General features: G+C 41.7%; 1 long non-coding RNA gene and 2 gene segments (V, D, J or C); 1 reads left to right on the top strand and 2 right to left on the bottom strand.

Annotated features, from left to right (window-relative positions):
* Positions 1-1,801: 1,801 nt before the first annotated feature.
* LOC120572060 lies at positions 1,802-2,307 on the bottom strand. The segment is given in 2 exon segments: positions 1,802-2,148; positions 2,256-2,307. Coding segments are annotated over 2 exon segments (399 nt in total).
* A 13,018-nt stretch (positions 2,308-15,325) lies between these two features.
* On the top strand, positions 15,326-15,564 carry LOC120572090. Its single transcript, XR_005641353.1, has 2 exons — positions 15,326-15,386; positions 15,498-15,564. It is a non-coding gene; the product is annotated as an uncharacterized LOC120572090 (long non-coding RNA).
* Positions 15,565-20,619: 5,055 nt separating this feature from the next.
* On the bottom strand, positions 20,620-21,127 carry LOC120572062. The segment is given in 2 exon segments: positions 20,620-20,968; positions 21,076-21,127. Coding segments are annotated over 2 exon segments (390 nt in total).
* Positions 21,128-24,346: the final 3,219 nt, after the last annotated feature.

The raw sequence follows: 24,346 nt of genomic DNA, 5'->3' as shown, positions 1-24,346 counted from the left end.
ATTTCCCTCAAAGCTGATCGTGCTTGATACCCCAGAATAGGTGGCTGTGCGCTGCATACAGAGCACCGCGAGCTGCCGGTCGTGGTGCTCCGTCAGGTCAGCAGTAGTTGGTGGTCAGTTAAACTTCTCATCTCCAATCCTATCTGTATTTGTGAGAAGTGGCGCTGTCCTGAGTTGAAACTTTACGGCTTTATTATTGAGTTAATAGTGTGTTTGTATCGGCCGCTGTCCGTTTCCTAAGGTTCTGAAATGCAAACATTTTTTGACTACTTTTTTTTTTTTTAAAAAGGGCATGCTTCTATATTTATCTGACAGAGAACATCGCAGAATGCCGCCTTCACCTGCCTTTTTTAATCGGCTCGCTTTCGGGTCTGAACTTTCCGCGAAGCTTGCGCAGAGATCAACTGTGCTCCTGGGTTCTAGGTTGCCAGGTTGAGGGTTATAGGTTTCCAGGTTGAGGGTTACAGGTTGCCAGGTTGAGGGTTATAGGTTGCCAGGTTGAGGGTTATAGGTTTCCAGGTTGAGGGTTATAGGTTGCCAGGCTGAGATGACAAACGGGTTGAAAATTGTATATGGTGGATTGTGTGAATAGGATGCGCTTCATACAAGATCTGGCAACTGGTCAACATTAGACAAACATATTGGTCCGATTATTTATAAAGGAGTTTGGGCCATGCAAATTACAGGAGTTTCCCGGGAGAAATAACAAAGCGGGAGGGGTCCAGGAGAGAGGGCTAAAAAAACGGGAGAAGCCAGGGAAAAACGGGAGAGTTGACAGCTAGGGTGCCCATAGCAAGACACCTTTCAATTTTGAAATCCATCGGACTAACGGTTTGAGAGATCTGCGCTTAACACCCACCCACACAGACAGACAGACGTTCCTGCAATTATAGATAGATAGATAGATAGATAGATAGATAGATAGATAGATAGATACTTTAGACTTTTCTATCTGTCTGTTTCAAGTTATTAAATAAAATGTATGCATTTAACACCTCCTCTGAAGCTTAATTTGAGATCCAATACAAGATAAATGCACAAACAACTTTCCAAGCAGTTGTTACAATTTAGAGGGAATTACAACCCAGAGGAGGAAGGTGAAATTTGACCCAACTGACCAGCTCCTTAACTTGACAGACTTTGGCTGCAGCAGGTGACATAAGTAAGGTGGTGATCGGCCCAGAAGGGTCTTGTAAATTAAAATGAACCAATGAATCAAGGCCTCAAACTTGTTAGTTGTTTAAATCAAAAAACTTTCTATTCAAAAAACTCTTTATCTCTTTATATAGACAACTCTTATAAGTATGAAGTTTGAACGGGATAGTTTGTTTAGTGACATGTACTCTAATTATTGTGTCCCAGAATATGTTAATGATACTATGTGAGTGTGTCAGCCAGCTGAAAACATTGTTTGCATTGCGGGATATGCACTGTTTTGACATATTTTAATGTGATGTGTGGATGTTGATTTTATATATACGGTGAATGTGGTTAGTGTGTGTACATCAGTGGAGCTGACTCTGCTGTTGTTGTGATTTGAATGTTCTGATTGGGCTTCTTCACTGGAACTGTTCTCTTCATTTGAGGAAACTTTCAGGTTGTTGAGGTGGACTGTTTGACCTTTAGGAGGAAATCTGGTAGAGACACAATGAAAGATATTTGCCAAGCTGTGTGTGTGTGTGTGTGTGTGTGTGTGTGTGTCTTCAGTGAACTGTATCAGTCTCTGCAGTAGCTTCCAGCTGCAGCAGTCAGTTCAGTTTCTGTTCAGTCTGACTGAGGGAGGTTTTTGTACGACGATTTTTCACTGTGTGAACACAGCCTGACTGTTGATCCAATGATAACTCTGACAGTAATAAACTGCTGCATCTTCAGCCTCAACTCCACTGATGGTCAGAGTGAAGTCAGAGTTTGATCCACTGCCTGAAAAACGATCTGGAATCCCTGATGCTCGCTCATTAACCCAGTAAATGAGCAGTTTAGGAGCTCCTCCATCTCTCTGTTGGTACCAGCTCAAATATTTTTTCCCTTTGTTCCAATCCGCAGTCCCTATGAAAACATCTTGACTGGTCCTACAGCTGATGGAGACAGAGGCTCCCCGAGCAGAGCTCACTGCTCCAGGCTGAGTCACTGTGACCTGACCTCTGGACTCTGAGGATACAGAGACAAAAACATAAAGCAGCATCACGGTTTAGTCGGCTTCATTTCAGAGGGACGGATGTTGATAGAGGAGAGGAGTTTGATTCTCTGGACTTTACCTGTGAAGCAGCAGCAGAGGAGAGTCCAGATGAGGACGGAGATCAGAGTCATGTTTTTGATGAGGAGGATTTCTGGGGCTTCTGTTGTCATGAAGGACAGCTGTCAGTCATCCAGTGTTCAACTCTCAGGACTATAAACTCTCCCAGAGCACTGGAGCATGGTGCTGCTGATGCAAAGTGGCTCTCTATGGAAATGCTCCGACTGACTCCAACAGGGACTTGGATTACTCTGAGGATGCTGTTTCTCTACGGATCAATCACTTTATCAGAGAATTGATTCATAATGTGACAGGAAGCATTTTAATGTGGATTTAGTTTGAGTTTGATCGACAAATCTTCAAATTTCCAAAATTGTTTGTGAATTCCCAATAATTCACTACCACATAAACAACTGTCCCCAATCACTGTGGGACAAATCCAAACAGATTTCTTACTTTTCTAATTGATCATGATTTACAATAAACATGAGTTTATGATGAGTTATTTACAATTGGCTGGGTGCATGAGACAGTTTTTCTTAAATTCAATTTGTTTTACTGAAATAGAAATTCATTTAACTTGTGAATGTTTAACATTTCACAAAGAAAATCTTATATACATGTTCATAGTTAATGAATCAGGTTTTAAACATTTCAACCAGTTATAACAGAAACTGGGTAAACTGGGAATGTTTTTGTTGAGTTTGTTGTGTTCAAAGTCAGAGAGCCGTGTCTCTCTACAGTGAGAGGTTTTTGTACGACGGCTCAATCAGTTTGTATCACTGTGGTACACGTTCGGTGGAGGAACCAGACTGGAGTTTGGATGTAAGTGCAATTTTTGATGTATTTTGTTAATTTATGAGCAATATGTTTGTCTTCTGCAGACATCTAACTCGCATAAAGCTGATATATCTGATTTTTCAATATTTTCTTATGATTTTTCAAAATTGTTCTACCAACAATCAAAATACTGTTTATTTGAAATTTAAATGACGAATGAAAATATTTAAGTGTTTGATTGGCAGGAGAAATCTTGTAATCATATTTTAGACGACAGAAACTTGAGGACTTGTAGTTTAGGTTTTGTCAGACAAAGTCAGAGAGCCGTGTCTCTCTACAGTGAGAGGTTTTTGTTCGTTGTTGTCTGAACATTTGCGGTAGATTTTATATCAGTCCCATTGGACTGATATAAATCACTTTATAGTCTCAGTTTGATTCTTCATTTCTCCTCTTTCATCTTGAAATTGAACTCAAAAAATCTTTACTGAACTTCTTACCGTACCGTACTTCAAAACAGTGAGAATGAAGCTGAAATCTCTCATCTCATAATTTCTCTGATTGTCTTCTTACCTCAGTTTGAAATAACTTTGACAGTTTTCTGAGGTTTTTAAATCTGTCATGTGAACATTTTAAATATGGTTGTCAGTTGTTTTATATAGCTGATAATGTCTTTTGAAAAGTGGATCTGATTAACTTTTGCCTTTCTGAGAGTTCAGAGAGTAAACATTTTTGTATAAATGTACCTCGACCTTGAACAAAATCATAGATGACGGCATATGTATTCAAACTATATTGTATTGTTTTCTTCAAATAGTACAAGAAAAAAAGTTTTTTCTGGTATTTTGAAGTTTAAAATCATCAAATCAGTTTAATGTATTTCGGGTCATATGAGGACTCTATCTGTGCTGATATGCATGAGAGGTTTCTTAAAGGGAAGTGAAACAATGTGTGAGTGAGTGACTGGTGGAGCAGAAAAACCATCTGACAGAAACTCCTTAAAGGAAAGATAACCCACTCTCACACAGTAAAGGGGGCGGAGTTGCTGGTGTTTGATTGACAGCTGTGTGCTCCCTGTCCTCTAAGCCAGTGGTTCTCTAACTGTTTTCAGTAATGAACCCTCTTTGAAATATCTTTTCAGCAAAGTACCCACTGACCAGCACAAAATATTTTTTGACTTTTGTGGCATTTTTGGCATGTTTTTGGTATTTCTTTGATGTTCTTGATGCTTATTTTGATGTTTGAAATGTTCTTACTTATTTAAAATATTTTTTTTACAATTTCCACCTCTGCTCCTATAGGTGATGTGCGCCCCACCCTGACAGTGCTGCCCCCCTTCAGAGAAGAGCTGGAGCAGGGGAAAAGCGCCACGCCATGTGCCTGGCCAACAAGGGCTTCCCCTCAGACGGAGTCTGGCCTGGAAGGTGACGCGGCAGCAGCAGCAGCTGGGAGGAGAGCAGGGCGACCCGGGGTGCTGGGGAAGGACGGCCACTACAGCTGGAGCAGCACCCTGAGGCTCCCTGCAGACCAGTGGAGGAAGGTGGGCTCTGTCACTCGTGAGGCCACCCAGGGCTCTGCGAGACTCCGCTCCTCAGAGACACTGAGGAGAGACCAGTGTTCCCAGTCCTGAGCTGACTCACTGGCAGGGACTCTGCTACTGGTTTTACTCTGACACTGCTCTCACCTTGCTGCTCTCTGCTACTAGCTCCGCCGGTTTATTTCACCTGTTTCAGTAGACGCAAACATTTACCAGCTTCTTTTTAAATTTTTGCTTTTCCTAATTTTTTCCATTTTTTCGAAGTTTTGGTCACATTTGGTGACATTTCTCGACATTTGTCACATTTTCTGACAATTATCAGTCATTGTTTTGTACTTGAGTAATTCATCACTGCTGCAACTGTCTTTTATTTGACGTATATTGACAGCGCTATTTGCCAGCTTGTTGCAGTGTTTCAGTTTTATTTCAGTGTTTCCAGATAATAAAGACGTTTTCATCAAATCAGTTGTTTCCAATGTTTATTATTATCAAAGTGTCTTATTACATCTTTTCTTAAAAGAAGTCCGGGAAGTTTTACGTTAATCAAGATCGCTGCTATGAGTACTGATATTGAGGCGAATCGGTGCTAGCAGCAGCTGCGTGTTGCTAGCATCGATTCGCTGCTCTTTTTGCTATCTACAATACCATCAAGATTAACGTAAAAATTGCCCGGAGTTCTCCTTTAATTGTGTTACTGACTTTGAGAAATCCTGAAGACAAAATGATCCAACAAATGTTTTAATTTCTCCATGGTGACTGTAGAAAGACAGTATAGGATTATATAAAACAATGTCTATAAGGATAAACCTTTGGTCGGAACATGGTCGGAAGATTGCAGTGATAAATCATCCAATCAACTCTCATGACTGAAGTGTGTTAATAGTAAGGACTGTAATATGTATTTGCTTCAAGTGTCTCTAAAGAACATTCATTGTTATTTAAACAAACTACACAAAGTCTGATAAATATGTTCTAAATCTGAAATCAAAAGCACAACATCATCCGCATGGAGAGAAATAAAATGAGTGTGATCGGCAGTAAATCTCTGGAAATATTTACATTAAATGCAAAGATAAGACAAAAGGAAATAACTACAAATGACTAAAATATGTTTTAGACATGATTTCTAATTTTACAACATGATTATTTCAACAATAAGTATGTTTGAGTTTCTATGAAAAGTAGTAAGATATAAAATAAATAAATAATACGTTCAGTTTTAGTGTTCATGTCTTATCATACTCTGTGGATTAAATTGATCAAATAATTGAAATCATACTTCGACAGAGGTCAGCTTCATGTGTAGCAGAATGTTTCAAACCCTTTAAATTTAAAAACAGTATAACTTCTAGTTAGGTGAATTATATTTAGTGTTACAAAGTCAATTATTATAAAATATATTTTAGTTGAGTTAAGCTTCTGTTGTTTTAGTTTCAGTGCAGCTGTTGAGTCAGATCAGTTCCTCTCCAGCTGAGGGAGGTTTTTCCTACGTATCACTGTGTGAGTGGCCAGTTGCTACCCTGCTGACAGTAGTAAACTCCTGAATCTTTAGCCTCGACTCCTCTGATGGTCAGAGTGAAGTCAGTCCCAGAACCACTTCCAGTAAAACGATCTGAAACTCCAGACTGACGGGTTGTAGCTGAATAAATCAGGAGTTTAGGAGCTTCTCCAGATTTCTGAAGGTACCAGTGGAGGGAGCTACCAACACTTGTACTGGTTTTACATCTGATAGAGACAGACTGTCCTGCAACAACAGACTGAGATCCAGGAACTGAGTCAGGATGATTTGTCCTGATGAACCTGAAAAAGATGCAGAAGGATTATTGAGACAAATCCAGCTTAGAGAAAGATGATCAACATCCAAACAGAAGAGTGTCATTTCTTTAACATGGAGAACAGATGGAAGAAGGTAAATGCTGCTTGTTCCAGTGTTTCTCCATCATAGTAGAACATCATTGTGGTGAACCTGGTTGCATCCTAAAGCAAAGCAAGTTTTCAGAAGAGAGTCTCACCCTGAACAAGGAGCCCCAGGGTGGCCAGCAGTAGAGTCAGTGACATCATCATTGTGCTGCCGGTTGTACCAGTGTCTCTGAAAGGCCTGGACAGCCACTGATCAACACTGGCCTCTTAACGGCTGGGAGCAGAGAGGCAGGACACATATGCAAACACACAGAGTCAGTGAACTGTAGCTGTCCTCAACATATGCCACTGTTTCCTCCTCACTGCTGCCACTGATCACTTACAAAGAGTCGACTTGCATCAAGAAATAAATGAACTCTACCAGCTGTTTTCATGTTATATTGGTTCTCTGTGTTGACGTATTGGGTTGAAACCACATTAACTGACATGAAGCTGATACCTCAGATTTCTATGTTGTATATTGTTAATAATTTGATGTCAACATGCTGATGTAACTGATAGTGGAGCTTGTCTTGGGACTCCCACCCGTTTTGAATATGGTGGTGTTTATATCAGGACGACATGATGACATAATGTCCAAACATCATAGCTGTACTCAAACATGTTTGTTACGTCCCCTTCAATGGTACCGGGGACAATACAAGACAATTGCAAATGGGTGACAGAGTTCTAGAAGTGAAAATTGAAGTGTTTATTTTTAACTTGCACCTACCACTAAACCTGGGGCCCGTTCCAGGAAGGAGGTTTAACAAACTCTGAGTCTAACCCTGGGGCCCGTTCCAGAAAGCAGGTTTAGTGAAAACTCTGAGTTGGTTAAACCTGAGATGAGGGAAACTCTGGGTTTTCCGTTCCAGAAAGAGAGGTAACTTAACCCCGGAGTCAGTTACTATGGTAACTGAGTCTGTGAACCTAACCTGGTTGGGAGCAGGTTTTCTTCAAGAAACCTTGAGTTTCTCTCAGTCTCCTCCCTCTCATAGGGAGGGGAAACTCATTTCCTCATTCATTCATTCAGTGTAAGTGCTGTTAAATATGTGCTGTGTTTATGATGCATAATTAATGCAAAATTCATAGTAAATTTATAGTTTATATTCAGTCTCATACAGTAAATAAATAGGAAATGTGAAATGTAAAGGTTAAAATGAATGTGATGTAATAGTTAGATTTAAGTCCGTTGTGTTTTCTTTCTCTCGGAACTATAGTTCTCTGTTTTGGTTTCCGCTGCTGCGGAATTTGTCAATGGACAAAAGGAAACCTAAGGTGTGCACGTTACGGCGCTCTGCTAATTAAGTTGGAGTTTCACTGTTGTCGGAGGTCAAAACGAACTGTGAAGGATTTTCCTAGGATTTAAGAACCTCTTTTCAGGACAAGCAGCCAACGAGGTATTTTATCTTATATGTGAAACTTTGTTTATATTCTCGCCAAGCGGAATTTGTACTTATCTTCGGTAATGTATAATTAATTGGACGTGCTTACTGTGTTCATTCATGTAGTTCTTCACGCGTGATGTGGATGCATTAAGGACAGAAGAGCAAAGCGCTAAAACGCCCGCGTCCAAAGAACCAACCTGTGTCTGTGTTGTCGGAAGAGAGCTACAGTGAGAACTCGCCTGCTCAACACGGGTAGGAGAGACCTAACGCCACCGCGCAGTACCGACTCATCCAGCAGATCAGATAAGCGATCCCATGACGTGGTTACCATAGCGAATGCAAGCAACGGTGAATAGACTGTGTTGAAAGCGCAACCTTTCAAGCTGAAGCCAAGAAGCGCTCCACCAGTCAAGTTAAAGTGGTGAGAAGTGGTTCAACTTGGAAATTGCAACTAAGGACTCAGCTCTATTAACTTTGCATTACAGTGCCTAGGCTACATGTTTTGGGGATATATCTATTGTGCTGTGGTTTCTGGCCGTTACATGCTACAAGGTAAATGAGAATTTAACTCCATAAGGGAGTGAATAAGTTTGAATCAAGATTTTAAATGTTGTGCTTAATGGAGAGTAATGCCAACCAAGTCTAAAGAGCACAGTGATACATTAATTCATTCATTTCTAAGCTCACTGATTAAGGTGTACAAGGTGTTTATCTGTGCCAAAGTAATGTCTTATTTTAATATATTTTGAAATTGAAGTCAACTTGAAGTGTAGCTAAGTTCTGATACATTCTGATACAGTTTATTGATGCAATATTGAAGTTTAAGTTTAAAAATTAGGCTACTCATTTAGTCTTCACACAGTTAAGGAATTCATATTGCCTTAACCTTCCTAGTATCCCACATTTAGGCTTACTGTAGCTCACATTCACACAGCCTAATATAAATCTAACTCAATAATTACACATACCATAGCCATCTCAAAATGTCAGACACGAGCACTGAGACCTGCCGTGAAAATACCCCATCACCTGCTCAAACCGAAGTTACAGACACTGAGTCTACAGAAGAAGTGGAAAGAATACGAAGAAGTGAAAGAACCCGAACACTAACAGAGAAAGGAAAAGAACTTCAAGAAGAAAGGCTGAAGAGAGTACAGCGTCGGTACAGAATCATCCATGAGAAATGGAAGTATCATGCAAGAATAGGCAAGGAGATATTGACTGATGCGGCCTCTGAGGAAGAATTAAATGAACTGATTGAGAACATAAAAGGAACGTGTTCTGATGTACAGGCCATTTATGAAGAGTTACGTCAAATGCAAACTCCCGAACCAAGCCAGCGACGCAGAGTTGACCTGTGCATATCTCTTTCAGGATTCATCATTCAAAGGGCAGAAAGACAACTTAAAGGGCATACTGCAGATGAGGAGGATGAACCTTGGCCCGATGTCGGCTCCATCCTAGACTCAACAGATTCTTTATCAAAGCGCCTCACGTCATTCAAAATGTGGATCTACTCGCTCTAGCATTCACTCAGTCAGAAGAAACGGAAGCTGCAGCTGCGGCTGCCGCATCCAAGGAAGTTTTGCAGTGTTGGATGAAAAAAAGAAAGAAAGAGACGAGAGCTTCAAAGGCTAGAAGCCGAAGGTAGACAGCTCCTGGCACAATTTGAATCTGAGAACCTAGTTAGAAAACAGGCGATGCAAGACAAGCGTAGAAAGCTTGAACGCCTAGAGGAAATTAAGAAGCTGAATGCCGCAAACGCTCGAATAAAGGTCTACGATCAAGTCGAAGGAAGCATTGAGCCAACTGACTTTCTGCATGAAGTTGAACCAGCAGGAGAACTTCAAGTTCTTCACTCCACAAGTTCCCCAGTCATTCCTCAACCACTGCCAGTCACAACACAAGCCCTCCATGCCTTAAGTCCCTCCTTTATTCCTCAACACCTACCAGTTACAAGTCAAGCTCCTGGTTCTCAAAGTCCACAATTTGTGCCACAAGCCCTACCAACTTCAATGTCCATGCCACACGGGCAGAATAGCTCTGATCTGGTCAACATGCTTGCAGAAGCCATAAGTTCAAATCATCTCCCAACACCAGAGCCTGCAGTATTCACTGGAGATCCTTTGAAGTTCAAAGACTGGCGCTTATCCTTTCAAACATTAATAGACAGGAAAAACATTCCGAAGAATGAAAAACTGTATTACCTAAGAAAGTACTTAGGGGGAGCCGCTATGAAAGCTGTTGAAGGATTTTTCCTCCTAGGTACTGGTGCGGCATATGACTCAGCCTGGCAGCTGTTGGAAAAACGTTTCGGAGATCCATTCATAATTGGGAAGTCCTTCAGAGACAAGCTGCAAGGATGGCCAAAAGTAAGCTCTAAGAATGGTTATGAGCGAAGGGACTTTGCAGACTTTCTCAAGAGCGCTGGCTGCAACGCCCCACATTAAGTCACTGGATGTTCTTAATGACTGCAACGGAGTCAAAAAAATTCTGCTGAAGTTTCCGGATTGGCTGGTATCCAGTTGGAACCGCAAAGCCATGGAAGCCAGACAAGCAACTTCTGAGTACCCTCCATTCAAAGTGTTTGTAGACTTTATATCGAAAGCGTCCGGTCTCGTGATCCTATTTCCACAATGCAAGCTCTTAAGAGTATAGAAAGCGAGAAACCAAAGCAACTGCGAAGTCAAACCATTCAAGCAAAGACACTGTCCACAAACACAACTCAAAGCAACATCTCATTATGCATCTTCTGCAAAAGAACAGGACACGTCCTCGCTAAGTGCAGGAAGTTTGTTGAAAGGATGGTTCAAGATCGTGTTAAGTTTGTGCAAGCAGAAAAACTTTGCTTTGGATGTTTGAAGACTGGTCATCACTCAAAAATGTGTGATAACAAAAGCACATGTGAAATATGTCAGAAGAGACATCCAACATGTTTGCATGATGACAAATTCAAGCAAAATCAAAGGTCAACACCCCCAAAAGGAGACGACAACTCAAAGGAAGGAACAGATACCAAAGAAATAGCTGCAACAGCAACTACCAACAGAGTTGTACAAGAAGGCCCAAACGTACAGACGTCCTCAATCATACCAGTCTGGGTTTCGTCCACAAAACAGCCAGATCAAGAAGTTCTAGTCTACGCACTCTTAGACACGCAGAGTGATACAACTTTCATCCTAGATGAAGTGGCCCAAGAGCTCAACACAAATAAAGAGAGTGTTAGTTTGCGTCTGTCCACAATGTCTTCAAGATCGACAGTTATACCATGCCAGAAACTGACAAATCTACAAGTGAGAGGATACAACTTAGAGAAAAGGATCCCATTGCCACCACTTTTCACACGAGAGTTTATTCCTGCTGACAGATCGCACATCCCAACCGCTGAAACGGCTCTAAAATGGCCTCATCTGAAGCAACTGGCAGACAAGATCCCACCACCGCTGGACTGTGAAGTAGGTCTGCTGATAGGCTATAATTGTCATCAAGCCCTTCTTCCAAGAGAGATCCTTTGTGGTGAAGAAAATCTTCCATTTGCACAGCGAACTGATCTCGGCTGGAGCATTGTCGGATGCTCGAATCCAGCAAGTGATTACGGCGACGCAATAGGAACCAGTCACAGAATCATAGTGCGACAAGTGACACCTTCCGTACAACCATCCATTCAGCTGAAGAAAGAAGTTCACTTTGTCTGCAAAACTCGAGTCAAAGAAATCAACCCAACAGACATAATCAAGGTCCTTGAATCTGACTTCACAGATCACACTACAGATGATAACCCAGTTTCTCAGGAAGACCTTCTCTTCTTGCTTAAAGCGAAAGAAGGCATAAGGCAGAAAGAAGACGGCCATTATGAGCTCCCGCTTCCTTTCAAGACGGACAAACCTAATCTACCAGACAATAGACAATGTGCAGTTCATAGGCTCACCTCATTAGAGCGACGACTGAGGAGAAATAAGCAGTACTACGAGGATTATGTCCATTTCATGAATGACATAATAACCCGAGGAGATGCTGAGAAGGTTCCACAGCCCGAACTCAATAACCAACCAGCATGGTACATTCCGCACCACGGAGTTTACCACCCCCACAAACCAGGGAAGATCCGTGTGGTTTTCGACTGTTCTGCACGCTACCAAGAAACTTCCCTAAATGATCATCTCTTGACCGGGCCAGACTTAACTAACACATTAGTCGGAGTGTTATGTCGATTTAGGAAAGGTCCAGTCGCCATAATGTGTGACGTTGAGAAGATGTTTCACCAGTTTCATGTTGCAAAGAAACATCAAGACTACCTAAGATTTCTCTAGTGGGACAAAGGTGATCTGGACTCCAACCCGTCAGTGTACAGAATGAGGGTGCACCTGTTTGGGGCAGCTTCATCCCCTGGCTGCTCCAACTTTGGACTTAAGCATCTGGCATCGCAGGGTCATGGAAGATTTAGCGAAGAGTCTATCAAGTTCATTCAGAGAAGCTTTTACGTCGACGATGGCTTAATAAGCGTGTGTTCACCTGCTGAAGCCATACACCTGGTGGAAGAGTCGAGAGCCTTATGCAGAACAGGAAACAAACCCGGCTACACAAGTTTGTGTCAAACGACAAAGAAGTGATTGCTGCAATACCACTTTGGCAAAGCCGCCCAAGCCAAAGATCTAGACATGGCTCTAGGAGATCTTCACATTGAAGCCGCACTTGGAGTTCGTGTGGTGCGTCGAGCTGATGAATTCCAATTCAGGGTTGTAGTTAAGGAAAATCCACTGACAAGGAGAGGGGTTCTTTCAACTGTTGCTTCAGTCTATGATCCGCTGGGGTTTGTGGCTCCTTTCATACTAGTCGGCAAACAGATCCTTCAGATGTATGTGCAGAGACAAAGTAGGCTGGGACGAAGATCTCCAAGAGCACATCCTGCCACAATGGGAGTCATGGCTCACGGATTTGGCCCTCACCTCGCCCCCCCTAAAGATTCCAAGAAGCTATCTTCCATCAAGCTTTGGCAAGGTTAGGCGTTATGAGCTTCACAACTTTTCAGACCCAAGTCTCAATGGATATGGTGCATGCTCATATCTTCGAGCTATAAGTGAAACGGGACAGATAAGTTGCTCACTTGTCATGGGAAAGCAAGAGTAGCCCCTACCAAACAAACAACTATCCCAAGACTTGAATTGTCGTCAGCTGTGACTTCAGTCCGGAAATGGTGACTTTGTTAAAAGGGAGCTTGAGATCGAAAACCTGCAAGAGTGTTTCTGGACAGACTCGAAGGTGGTCCTTGGCTATGTGAACAACGCACGAAGAGATTTCACACCTTTGTAACTAACCGGATCCAACGCATAAAATCACGCACAAATCCTGAACAATGGCGACATGTCAGTTCCGAAAATAATCCAGCCGACTCCGCCTCAAGAGGACTGAGTGCAGTCCAGCTGAAAGAGTCGAACTGGCTGAAAGGACCCAACTTTCTTTGGCAGTCAAATCTTCCACCTGAAGAGCAAATGGTGGGAGTAGTCGAAGCGACCGATCCTGAGCTTCGCAAAACCCACGTCCACACAGTCGGGACAAAAGAAGTAAATACAATGGCAAACCACTTAATTAAATTTTCTGACTGGTCTAGAGCAGTGAGAGCCGTCGCCAGGCTCCAGAGATTTGTCAGAGAATTCAAGGGACTTCAAAGAAGAACGAACGAAGCAAACCAGTCTTGAAGAAAGAAGAGAAGCGGAAGTCTTCATTATCAAGCTGGTGCAGGAAGAAGCCTTCGCTGAAGACATTCACAAAATAAAATCTCAGAAAGTACATATCCTGAAAGCGCAACAAGTTGCACCAGTTAAATGCATTCCTGGACAAGGAAAATGTCCTTAGGGTGGGAGGACGGCTATCCCAATCAGCCTTGCATCATGACGTAAAACATCCCCAATACTTCGAAAAAATCTCATGTGTCAGCCCTGCTCGTCAAACATCATCATGAGCGTGTTTATCACCAAGGAAGGGGCATGACTATGAACGAGTTAAGCGTAGCGAACGGAATATGGATCTTGGGATGTGGAAATGGGAATTCACACACACATTACAAATGTGTACAATGTAGGAGATACAGAAGAACTACAGAAGTTCAACAAATGGCGGATCTGCCAGAAGAGAGAACAGAGACCTCTCCTCCCTTTACTTACTGTGGTCTTGACTGTTTCGCCCCTTCATCGCGGAAGGAAGAAAGGAATTAAAAACGATATGGATTGTTGTTTACCTGCTTATGTTCCACGCGCAGTGCATATTGAGACACTGGACGACTTGACAACAGACGCCTTCATAAATGCACTTCGAACATTTGTGGCTATCAGAGGTCCTGTACGCCAATTGAGATGCGACCAGGGAACAAATTTCATGGGGGCCTAAGAGAGTGTTTTCTGAGTTGCTTCAAGGGAATGGATCAGGAACGTCAGCGAGCGATCGGTTGTGAATTGTAATGAACGTCCCATCAGCGAGTCATATGGGTGGAGTATGGGAGCCGCAAATTCGAACAATTCGGAGTATTCTGACTAACATGCTCGACAAGTCCGCAAGCAGACTTGACACCACAACTCTGAGGACCTTCCTTGCGAAACAATGGCTATAATCAACAGCAGGCCACTAAGTGTTGAACACCTTAACGATCCTACCGGTCCAGAACCCTCTCACCCCCAACCACATACTAACCATGAAATCATCAATCATTCTGCCCCCGCCTGGACAGTTCTGCAAAAGAAGACCTATATCTATGTAAAAGGTGGAAAAGAGTGCAGTTCCTAGCCAATGAATTCTGGCGAAGATGGAAACAGGAATACTTGCTAAACCTACAACAACGCCAGAAATGGCAAAGAACATCACGAAACTCACAAGTAGATGACATTGTGATTCTAAAAGATGACAGCTCACCAAGAAACGAGTGGAAGCTTGCCAGAGTTATAGAAGCTCATCCTAGTGCAGACGGCATGGTGCGAAAGCTGAAGCTACTAATCAGTGACACTACACTTGATAAGGGAAAAACCACACACTAGATTAGTTTACCTTGAAAGGCCTATCCACAAGGTAGTTACCTTACTAGAGGCTAATTAAAATCACATACATAAGGTCATCTATTCAGACCAAAATCATTTTATTGATTCTTACATAATATTTGGCAAAAGAAATCCCACATTTTAAGTTAAGTGAGTGATTGTGGGGAGTGTAAGTGCTGTTAAATATGTGCTGTGTTTATGATGAATAATTAATGCAAAATTCATAGTAAATTTATAGTTTATATTCAGTCTCATACAGTAAATAAATAGGAAATGTGAAATGTAAAGGTTAAAATGAATGTGATGTAATAGTTAGATTTAAGTCCGTTGTGTTTGTTTCTCCTCGGAACTAAAGTTCTCTGTTTTGGTTTCCGCAGCCGGGAATTTGTCAATGGACAAAAGGAAACCTAAGGTGTGCACGCTACGGCCTCTGCTAATTAAGTTGGAGTTTCACTGTTGTCGAAAGCGAACTGTGAAGGATTTTCCTAGGATTTAAGAACCTCTTTTCAGGACAAGCAGCCAACGAGGTATTTTATCTTATATGTGAAACTTTGTTTATATTCTCGCCAAGCGGAATTTGTACTTGTCTTCGGTAATGTATAATTAATTGGACGTGCTTACTGTGTTCATTCATGTAGTTCTCACGGCGTGATGTGGATGCATTAAGGACAGAAGAGCAAAGCAATAAACGCCCGTTCCAAAGAACCAACCTGTGTCTGTGTTGTCGTGAAGAGAGCTACATTCAGTCTGTATCAGGCGCATTTTAATGCAGTTTGTTATCTGCATGAATAAAAAAACGTATTGGTTTATGTCAGGCAGACTATAAAATGTTTTTTTTCTGAAACATGTCATGTCCTTTTGTCGACGATCCCGTTGATGAAAAAGCTGTATTAATTCAGAGAGTTTACGTCGGGAGATGATATTGAGTTTTTTCATTTCCACATTTTTTCATTTTATCACAGTCATTTTTTATTTTATTTTTTTATTTTTTTTTCACAGTCATTTTTTATCACAATCAGGGTTAGACTCAGAGTTTGTTAAACCTACTTCCTGGAACGGGGCTCTGATCTCTGAGTTGATTTACCTGAGATGGAAACTCTGAGTTTTCGGTTGCAGAACAGCTGATTTGAGTTGGTTCAATCAACTCGGAGTATGTTCACTCAGGGTTACGCGCGTGCACATAAGGCAGTATGAATGGAGCCATGATTCTACGATTCACCATGGTAACAACCACAAACAAACCGGTCGGCGGAAATACTCATGCGCACAAACAGCGAGTTTGAACAAGTATTTCGTTAAAAAAGCAAGACAGCGGCTCCTGCTGCAAAAGAGAGAGAACTAGTGTGGGAGAAAATTGCTGCTCGAGTCAATGCGTACGCATTAACAGTGTATTCATTTCATAGTTAACTTATAATATTAGGCTACTGGTGAAAACTGGAATTGTAGGCTACACCTATAATTTTATTCAGGTGCAATCCTGCGGGCGAAAAAGTAAACTATACTATTCCCATTCTGAGGCTGCAGCACCATGATCATTAACAGAATTATAAGTATAATCATTTTTTTCTATTTAATGGCTCTCACTGGTTGTGTCCAGGGAACACGTTTGAAAAACGTTTCAGAGTGATCTCATTTTTCTGACGGCTCTACATACAGTAGCTTTACTATTACAGTATGATCCGCTGCTGTTATAAAGAAAACTGCCGTTTGCAAAAAACGTAATGCGACACAAAGAATCTGCTGGGATGTTAAAGCCTGTCCACGATGTTGAACTAGTGGAAGGATAAGGTAGCCTATCTACATATCTAATAGACTGTGATAAAAAATACCTCTCAAATCGGTTATGTGGAAATGAAAAAACATCTAGTCGGGACTCAATATCATCTCCCGACGTAAACTCTCTGAATTAATACAGCTTTTTCATCAACGGGATCATCGACAAAAGGACATGACATGTTTCAGAAAAAAAACATTTTATAGTCTGCCTAACATAAACCAATAAGTTTTTTTATTCATGCAGATAACAAACTGCATTAAAATGTGCCTGATACAGACTGAATGAATGAATGAGGAAATGAGTTTCCCCTCCCTATGAGAGGGAGGAGACTGAGAGAAACTCAAGGTTTCTTGAAGAAAACCTGCTCCCAACCAGGTTAGGTTCACAGACTCAGTTACCATAGTAACTGACTCTGAGGTGAAGTTACTTCTCTTTCTGGAACGGAAAACCCAGAGTTTCCCTCATCTCAGGGTTAACCAACTCAGAGTTTTCACTAAAGCCGCGTGTAAAATGTCCATGTTCCCCTAACTCACCTAAAGTCCTCAACCTCCTACTACATACAAGTTTATCTTTTAAAAGATTGAACATAAAACATCAGAGAGCAGAGAGACTAAACTCATCTCAGGTGTGCTCCTTTCATTGACTACCTTGATTGCTGATTGGACCAGCCTGAGGGAACTAATCCTGTTTTACCGGCTGCACAGGTGGAAAGTAATCAGTGTTCTCACCTGGAGAGAAAAGACATGACGACAGGCAGTTTTCTACTCTGCCTGGAACGTAACAATGTTTAAGAGCTTTAAATCAGTGAGCAGCGGCCTTTTTCTCTGTTAATTCAAACATTATACATACATGCCTTTCCTTTAACTTTTAATATTTTAGACTTTACATTTAACTAGAGATGCACCGATTACAGTTTTCTAGACCGATTCCGATTTTCAGTGAGTTAGGCCAGCCAATACCGATTTTAGCCAATTCCGATTTCATTTTTTCTAACCACTTTACAGCACACACAAATATTTATTTTCTATCTTTTCTTTAATAGAACATTTTGCACAGAACATAGAACATATTTTGAACAGATAATGGATCACTATAAAATAGAACTATATAAATTACTCCTGGTGTGGGAAATTCCCACACATCTAAAGAGCAACGTTAGAACCATTTCCTTCATTTCACATCCAATATCCATAAAAAAAAAAAAATGTGATTTTGGTTTTTGGTGTCGTCCCTCCACGCCCTACTGTCTCCTTGCAGGTGTTGCATATTGTAAACTTGTTATCTTCTGCACACACGCTGAAGAATTTCCAAACAGCTGACATGTTGCAGGTTAATTCACCAGGTTCCCTACATGTGGGAGAATAGCGCGGACACGAGCTTCACACCACGAGCGGTGATCAGGTGTGAATTCATAAATCCCATTAAAAATATACAGTAAATGCAGTATATCAAACTACAATTTTACTGTATTAAGGACAAATCTCAGAGGAACATTTTTATTGAAACTTTATTTTTTACCGGAAAGTCATTAACCCTTGTGTTGTCTTGCCCGTCGACCATGCAACTTTTGGTTTTTCTGGGTTTGGGTCGTCTTTTTCAAACACTTTTGTCGCTTTTTCAAAGTTATTGTCAATATGTTTTTGTCACATTTCTCTGTACTTTCTTGACATTTTTTTCAACGTTCTATTATCAATTCTTCTTTAAATGCTATAAAATTAAATAAAAACCCCAAATTCAGTGAAAGTAGTATTTTGTTTAAAAATTTGGTTGAAAGAACCCCAAAATTTATGATATAGAAACTTTTTGAAAATTGGTCAACTTTGACCCTAGGACAACCAGAGGGTTAAGAACAGGATGTTATTTACAATGGTAGCCTCACAAAGCTACTCAGGGGAAAGAAAGGAGGGCTAGAGAGTAAAATAAATTAGACATACAGTTATAGTGAGATAAAATACAATTTAAAATACAATACAGACAGCAGTCAACACGTGAAACGAGAGAAGTGCACAGATACATGGGTGAATAAGAAAAGGAGAAACCTTGCAAATGTTTAGCTGGGAAATTATGATGTGGAAAAGCAACTGTATATGACGGTGAAAAAGCAGGGGCGGATTGGCCATCGGGAATACCGGGAACAATCCCGAACGGCCGGTCCATTTCAGGCCGAACCGGCCGGTGGTCCATACGTTTTTTTTTTTTTCTCATACGCGACCGGCCTGGCCGGCCGTTCAGCTGCAGCGGAGCGCTGTGTCTGTGTGTGTGTTTCAGACCGGGCCAAACCAATACTTTCTGTCTTGAGGGGGATACGAGCGGCCCCTCCTAACTTGGACTGATACTCGTTTTTCCTGACATCCGATTGGCTCAAACTTAAGGTGCCGAAAAAAGAGTTCACTTTCAGTCAGGTTTGGATTTGGTGATGTGAGGTAGGTAGCAGGAGAGAGGAGGAGGAGGAGCAGGAGGAGAAAGGGGAGGAGGAGGAGGAGCAGCAGGAGGAGGAGACAGGAGAAGAGAGGAAGAGCAGGAAACAGACAGGTAGAGGGGCAGTGTGCAGGGCTGGGTAGGCAATCATATTAGGCAAATCAATCAATCAGATTTTTGCATATAGGATAAAATGCCAATAGTTCCACATACTAGATAATAACTTGACTGAAGCACAGATTGAACTAGAACATGTTTTATTCTTAGTCATATTTATAACTGATGTTCTTCTCATGCATATGATATGTAGCTGCACAATCAGTAAGCAGAGGCAGGGTCCATCACAGAGGAAGCTGAGCCAGGGAGCCAAGCTGAGAAAGTAAGGACACACACACACACACACACACACAAATTTCTATTTTATGGGACTGTATTGTAGTTTTTGAGTATATCAGTGTGAGTATTTGTAACTATTTTATCACTCCAACTGACTGCACATGACAAGCTGGTAGTTAGCAGTATACTGTGACTTATGTGTTGGAGATTAGGTTTTGCTGACCTGGTTGTGTTCAGTGCAGTGGTGACTTGCTTATACAACCTGAGGAGGCAGGTGTCATCCTAAAGTTTCTTGAAGGTCTTCAGCGTAATCTGATTCTCTTTATACCATAAAAACACTATTAGAATTAAAATAACTGCAAAAAAAAAATCCTTCTGCTCGTGCACCAAGGGCACTCGTGTAAAAGGCCTCTCCAGCTTAAAGTCCCGGGCTGATTTTCAGTCCCAGTACGGCCCTGTGAACAAGGATGAGATGGTGGTTTTAAAAGATGAAATGGAAATGAGTTTGTCCAGTTTAAGAATCTTTTGCAGAGCTTTCCAGTGGTGAGGGGCAGCAGATTGAAAAGATGTGAGACCAGAGGCAGAGTTGGATTAGTGAATGCTTCATTGAATATGAAGTGAGGACCTGGTATTGGATGTGACGGACTTTGGATGCAGCAGGTGACATAAGTAAGGTGGTGATCGGACTAGAAGGGTCTTGTTAATTAAAGTGAACCAATGAATAAAGGCCACTTGTTAGTTGTTTAAATTAAGTGACATGTTCTGTATGAATTGTGTCCCAGATACCATTATGTTCATGGCAAAGTGAGCGTTTCAGCCACTGAAAACATTTGTTGAATTGCAGATATGCTGCGTCAGTGTCTTGACATATTTTAATGTGATGTGTGGATGATGGTGTTATATATACGGTGAATTAGGTTAGTGTGTGTACATCAGTGGAGCTGACTCTGCTGTTGTTGTGATTTGAATGTTCTGATTGGGCTTCTTCACTGGAACTGTTCTCTTCATTTAAGGAAACTTTCAGGTTGTTGAGGTGGACTGTTTGACCTTTAGAAGGAAATCTGGTAGAGACACAGTGGAAGATATGTGTGTGTGTGTGTGTGTGTGTGTGTGTGTGTGTGTGTGTGTGTATGTGTGTGTCTTCAGTGAACTGTATCAGTCTCTGCAGTAGCTTCCAGCTGCAGCAGTCAGTTCAGTTTCTGTTCAGTCTGACTGAGGGAGGTTTTTGTACGACGCTTTTTCACTGTGTGAACACCTCCTGACTGTTGATTTCATGATAACTCAGACAGTAATAAACTGCTGCATCTTCAGCCTCAACTCCACTGATGGTCAGAGTGAAGTCTGAGTTTGATCCACTGCCTGAAAAACGATCTGGAATCCCTGATGCTCGCTCATTACCTCTGGTAATTAGTAGTTTAGGAGATTCCCCATCTCTCTGTTGATACCAGTGCAAATAATGTTTTCCACTTGAAGTCCCGACATAAACTTTTGGGCTGACCCTAACGCTGATGGAGACGGAGGCTCCCCGAGCAGAGCTCACTGCTCCAGGCTGAGTCACTGTGACCTGACCTCTGGACTCTGAGGATACAGAGACAAAAACATAAAGCAGCATCACGGTTTAGTCGGCTTCATTTCAGAGGGACGGATGTTGATAGAGGAGAGGAGTTTGATTCTCTGGACTTTACCTGTGAAGCAGCAGCAGAGGAGAGTCCAGATGAGGACGGAGATCAGAGTCATGTTTTTGATGAGGAGGATTTCTGGGGCTTCTGTTGTCATGAAGGACAGCTGTCAGTCATCCAGTGTTCAACTCTCAGGACTATAAACTCTCCCAGAGCACTGGAGCATGGTGCTGCTGATGCAAAGTGGCTCTCTATGGAAATGCTCCGACTGACTCCAACAGGGACTTGGACAGCAGTAGCTCACCAATAGAGGGCGCTGGTGCGTCAACCTCCTGCCAACCTGCTGCCTGTTTTAATTTTTTTGTTTGGGGGCTCTGAAAATATCGCCTGTAGTACCAAGATTAGAGCAGTGCACCATGGGAGTGGACATTTACCTCAGAGAGGAGAGTGTCAGTACCCGATCCGTTCCACCGGCACGATCCGTTCTGGGAATGTGCAAGATGATACGTATGCCATACCGTTTTACGACCTGAACCAATCTGTTCCACGCTAGCCTCCACCGGGATAGCTAAAAGCTAATTCGGCTAACCGCTAGCCGACCTATGTAGCCGACAGCCTTCAGTCTAAAATAACGCATGTGCAGAACGGATCGTGCAGGCAGAACGGACAGCTAGATTCAGTCAAAGAACTTGATTCAGTCTAAAATAATGTTAAGTCAAACATAATGGGAAAAGCAGGCTACAGCTAAATTAAGACTTTACAGTAATAACAATAAAGACAAGTATTGAGTGATTGTATTTTAAATGAGCACAAGTAGAAGTGACGTAACAGCTGTTATATATGTTAACTTTTATTTTCAAGTTTTATTTTGAGGGTCTTTTAAAGTTTACATGCTGTCTCAGCTAGCGGTTAGCCGAATTAGCTGTTAGCTAAACTAACGTTAGCTTCCCGGTGGAGGCTAACGGCAGACCACTATAATCACCTAGCGGTCCGCCGAATTACTATTAGCTAAACTAACGTCAGCTAGCGTGGGAACAGATTGGGTAGTGTCGTAAATCCTCGTACCACAGCGCATGTGTGAACATCTTGCGCATGCGCAGAACGGATTGTGCCGGTGGAACGGATCGGGTACTGACAGAGAGCGAGAGCAAGCAGTGGCGGTTTTTGGCACGGGCGAACCGGGCATCCGCCCGGGGCGGCATTTTTTCATGTCACATGGGGGGCGGCACGAGAACTTAAAAAAAAAAATAATAATCCTCTGCGCCGCGAAGCGTTTTTCTGTTTTCTATCATTTCACTGTGTGGGGAATTGGCAGATCAGCACCCCCAGCAGCTGCATGCACCCTGCTTGCTGAGAGAGGTCAACAACCCCCACTTTCACAATGAAATGGACTAGTCCGTAACATTGCGCCACGGCGCGAATGATAAACAAAGTGACAGGAGAACTGGGAAGTACACAGAGACGGACCAAGACGAGTCTAAACCTTTCTTTTATGTCATCTAAACGCCAAAATGAAACAAAGTTACCCAAGCGGTTCAAATAAAAGAAAAAAGCCAAAAAGACATGTTTTCGGTAGTAGCAGGACCTTCATCAGCTCCCGTGGCTGATAGTGGTGCTGGTGTCTGCACAGTGGGGAGGAGACTCAAGCGTGTTTTACAGTAACTGCAGCCCAGCTGGCGGAGGAGAGGAACAGAGATGAGGGAGTGAGGCTTCAGCCTTCGGTAAGCACAACTCCCCTTAAAACACTTTGGCCCTTGATAAAACTGAGTGGTGGACAAACTGTTGATGATAACACTACAACAATAAAAAGTAGGCATGCTTTACTGTATGATTGCATTATAGCCTATATAAACATTGCACATCATGCAAACTTTCTTAACGAGAATTGATGCTTTTCTATCTGCTTAGGCAGACAAAAAAAAAAAAATATATATATATGTATATAGCTTGTTTTATGATTCATTAGGAGTATACAGTTTAAGTGTATTAATAAATGGCACTTTGTTGAAGTATTTAATGTGTCAACTAACTAATTCTTGCTTACTCATTACATGGCTTTAGTAGTTTTAAGAGTAGGAGTTGGTATACATATTCAGGGGAGCACAAGGACGGGTACAGCTTTATCAGTACTAGTTAAACAGTTGTACAGTTTTATTCCCAACTTGTATATATTTTAAATTATTTGTTCTTATATTCTATCCTATTATTATTTCATGTATATTGTATCCTATTATTTCATTTATATTCTGTGTGTGCTATGTGTCTGATATTGTGCTGCTGCAACACTGGTATTTCCTATTTTTCAGAAAGGTCAGGTTTTAGTTGTAGTTTGGGTTTTCTGTTCTTAGTGCTGTAGTGTAATAATTACATTGTCTTTAGTGTGTTTTCACAGGATTTGTGCTATTTCGAATATTTATAATATATTGTGTCTTTTGGCAATGTTGGAGGTAGAGATTGTGCACCTTAAAAAAAAAAAATGGGGGCGCTCGGAGGGGGTCTCGCCCAGGGTGTCATTCAATGTAGAACCGCCCCTGAGTGCAAGTTCAGCTAGCACCAAATTCAGTTAAATCTCTACACCTGTATCCCTTCGAAAGAAGAACATTAGCGGAAAAATTCATTGTAAGAGAACTCGGACCAGACAAGTCAGGAGTGAGTATAACCCAACAGGTGTGAGAAAAGGATGAAACCTACAAGAGAACCTTTTCCCGAGGTTGGTTCGATTGAAAGGCTTGGCTAACTAGCTGTGGGTACGCCCATGGAATCTTTTTCTTCCCTTGCTTACTGTTTAAAACAAGTGCTTGTGATAGTTGGTGGACAAAGACAGGAGTGACAGATCTGAAACATATGTCAGAACGAATTAAGAAACGTGCAGGCAAGAGTGCATAAGGATAACTCTATGAATCTAGCCATGGTAGGCCGAATTAGCACAGCCACACATAAATAAACACAACGAGGAGGTGGACAGGAATCACTCGGTCTTCATCGCAGGGATCACCCAGAGGTTAACTCACAGCATACAGTCTATCAGGTAGGCTATGATTTTGCATATTGGCTGAAAACATGCTTATGTAGCCTAAACAATAAAAACATAAATCCACATGGCTGAGCACAATAGAACCTATCATAAATATCACAATTTCGTCACCATGTTAGACTAGTGAATTTGTTCGTGATGAATCTAGATAACATTGACTAGGACCAACACAACAATAGCACATTTTAATACAGTTCTGGATTTATTTTATATCTCCAGCAAGTTGGTTTCTGACAGTAATTTCAGGGTGGACAGTGACTTGTGAAACTTGTTTTGGATCAGGGACTCCGTTCCTTCTCTAGA

The sequence above is a fragment of the Perca fluviatilis genome, chromosome 13, assembly GCF_010015445.1.
Source record: "Perca fluviatilis chromosome 13, GENO_Pfluv_1.0, whole genome shotgun sequence".
In the NCBI taxonomy this organism is placed as follows: Eukaryota; Metazoa; Chordata; class Actinopteri; order Perciformes; family Percidae; genus Perca; species Perca fluviatilis.
The sequence above is the reverse complement of the archived record's forward strand: the minus strand, read 5'-3'. Positions and strand labels throughout refer to the sequence as shown.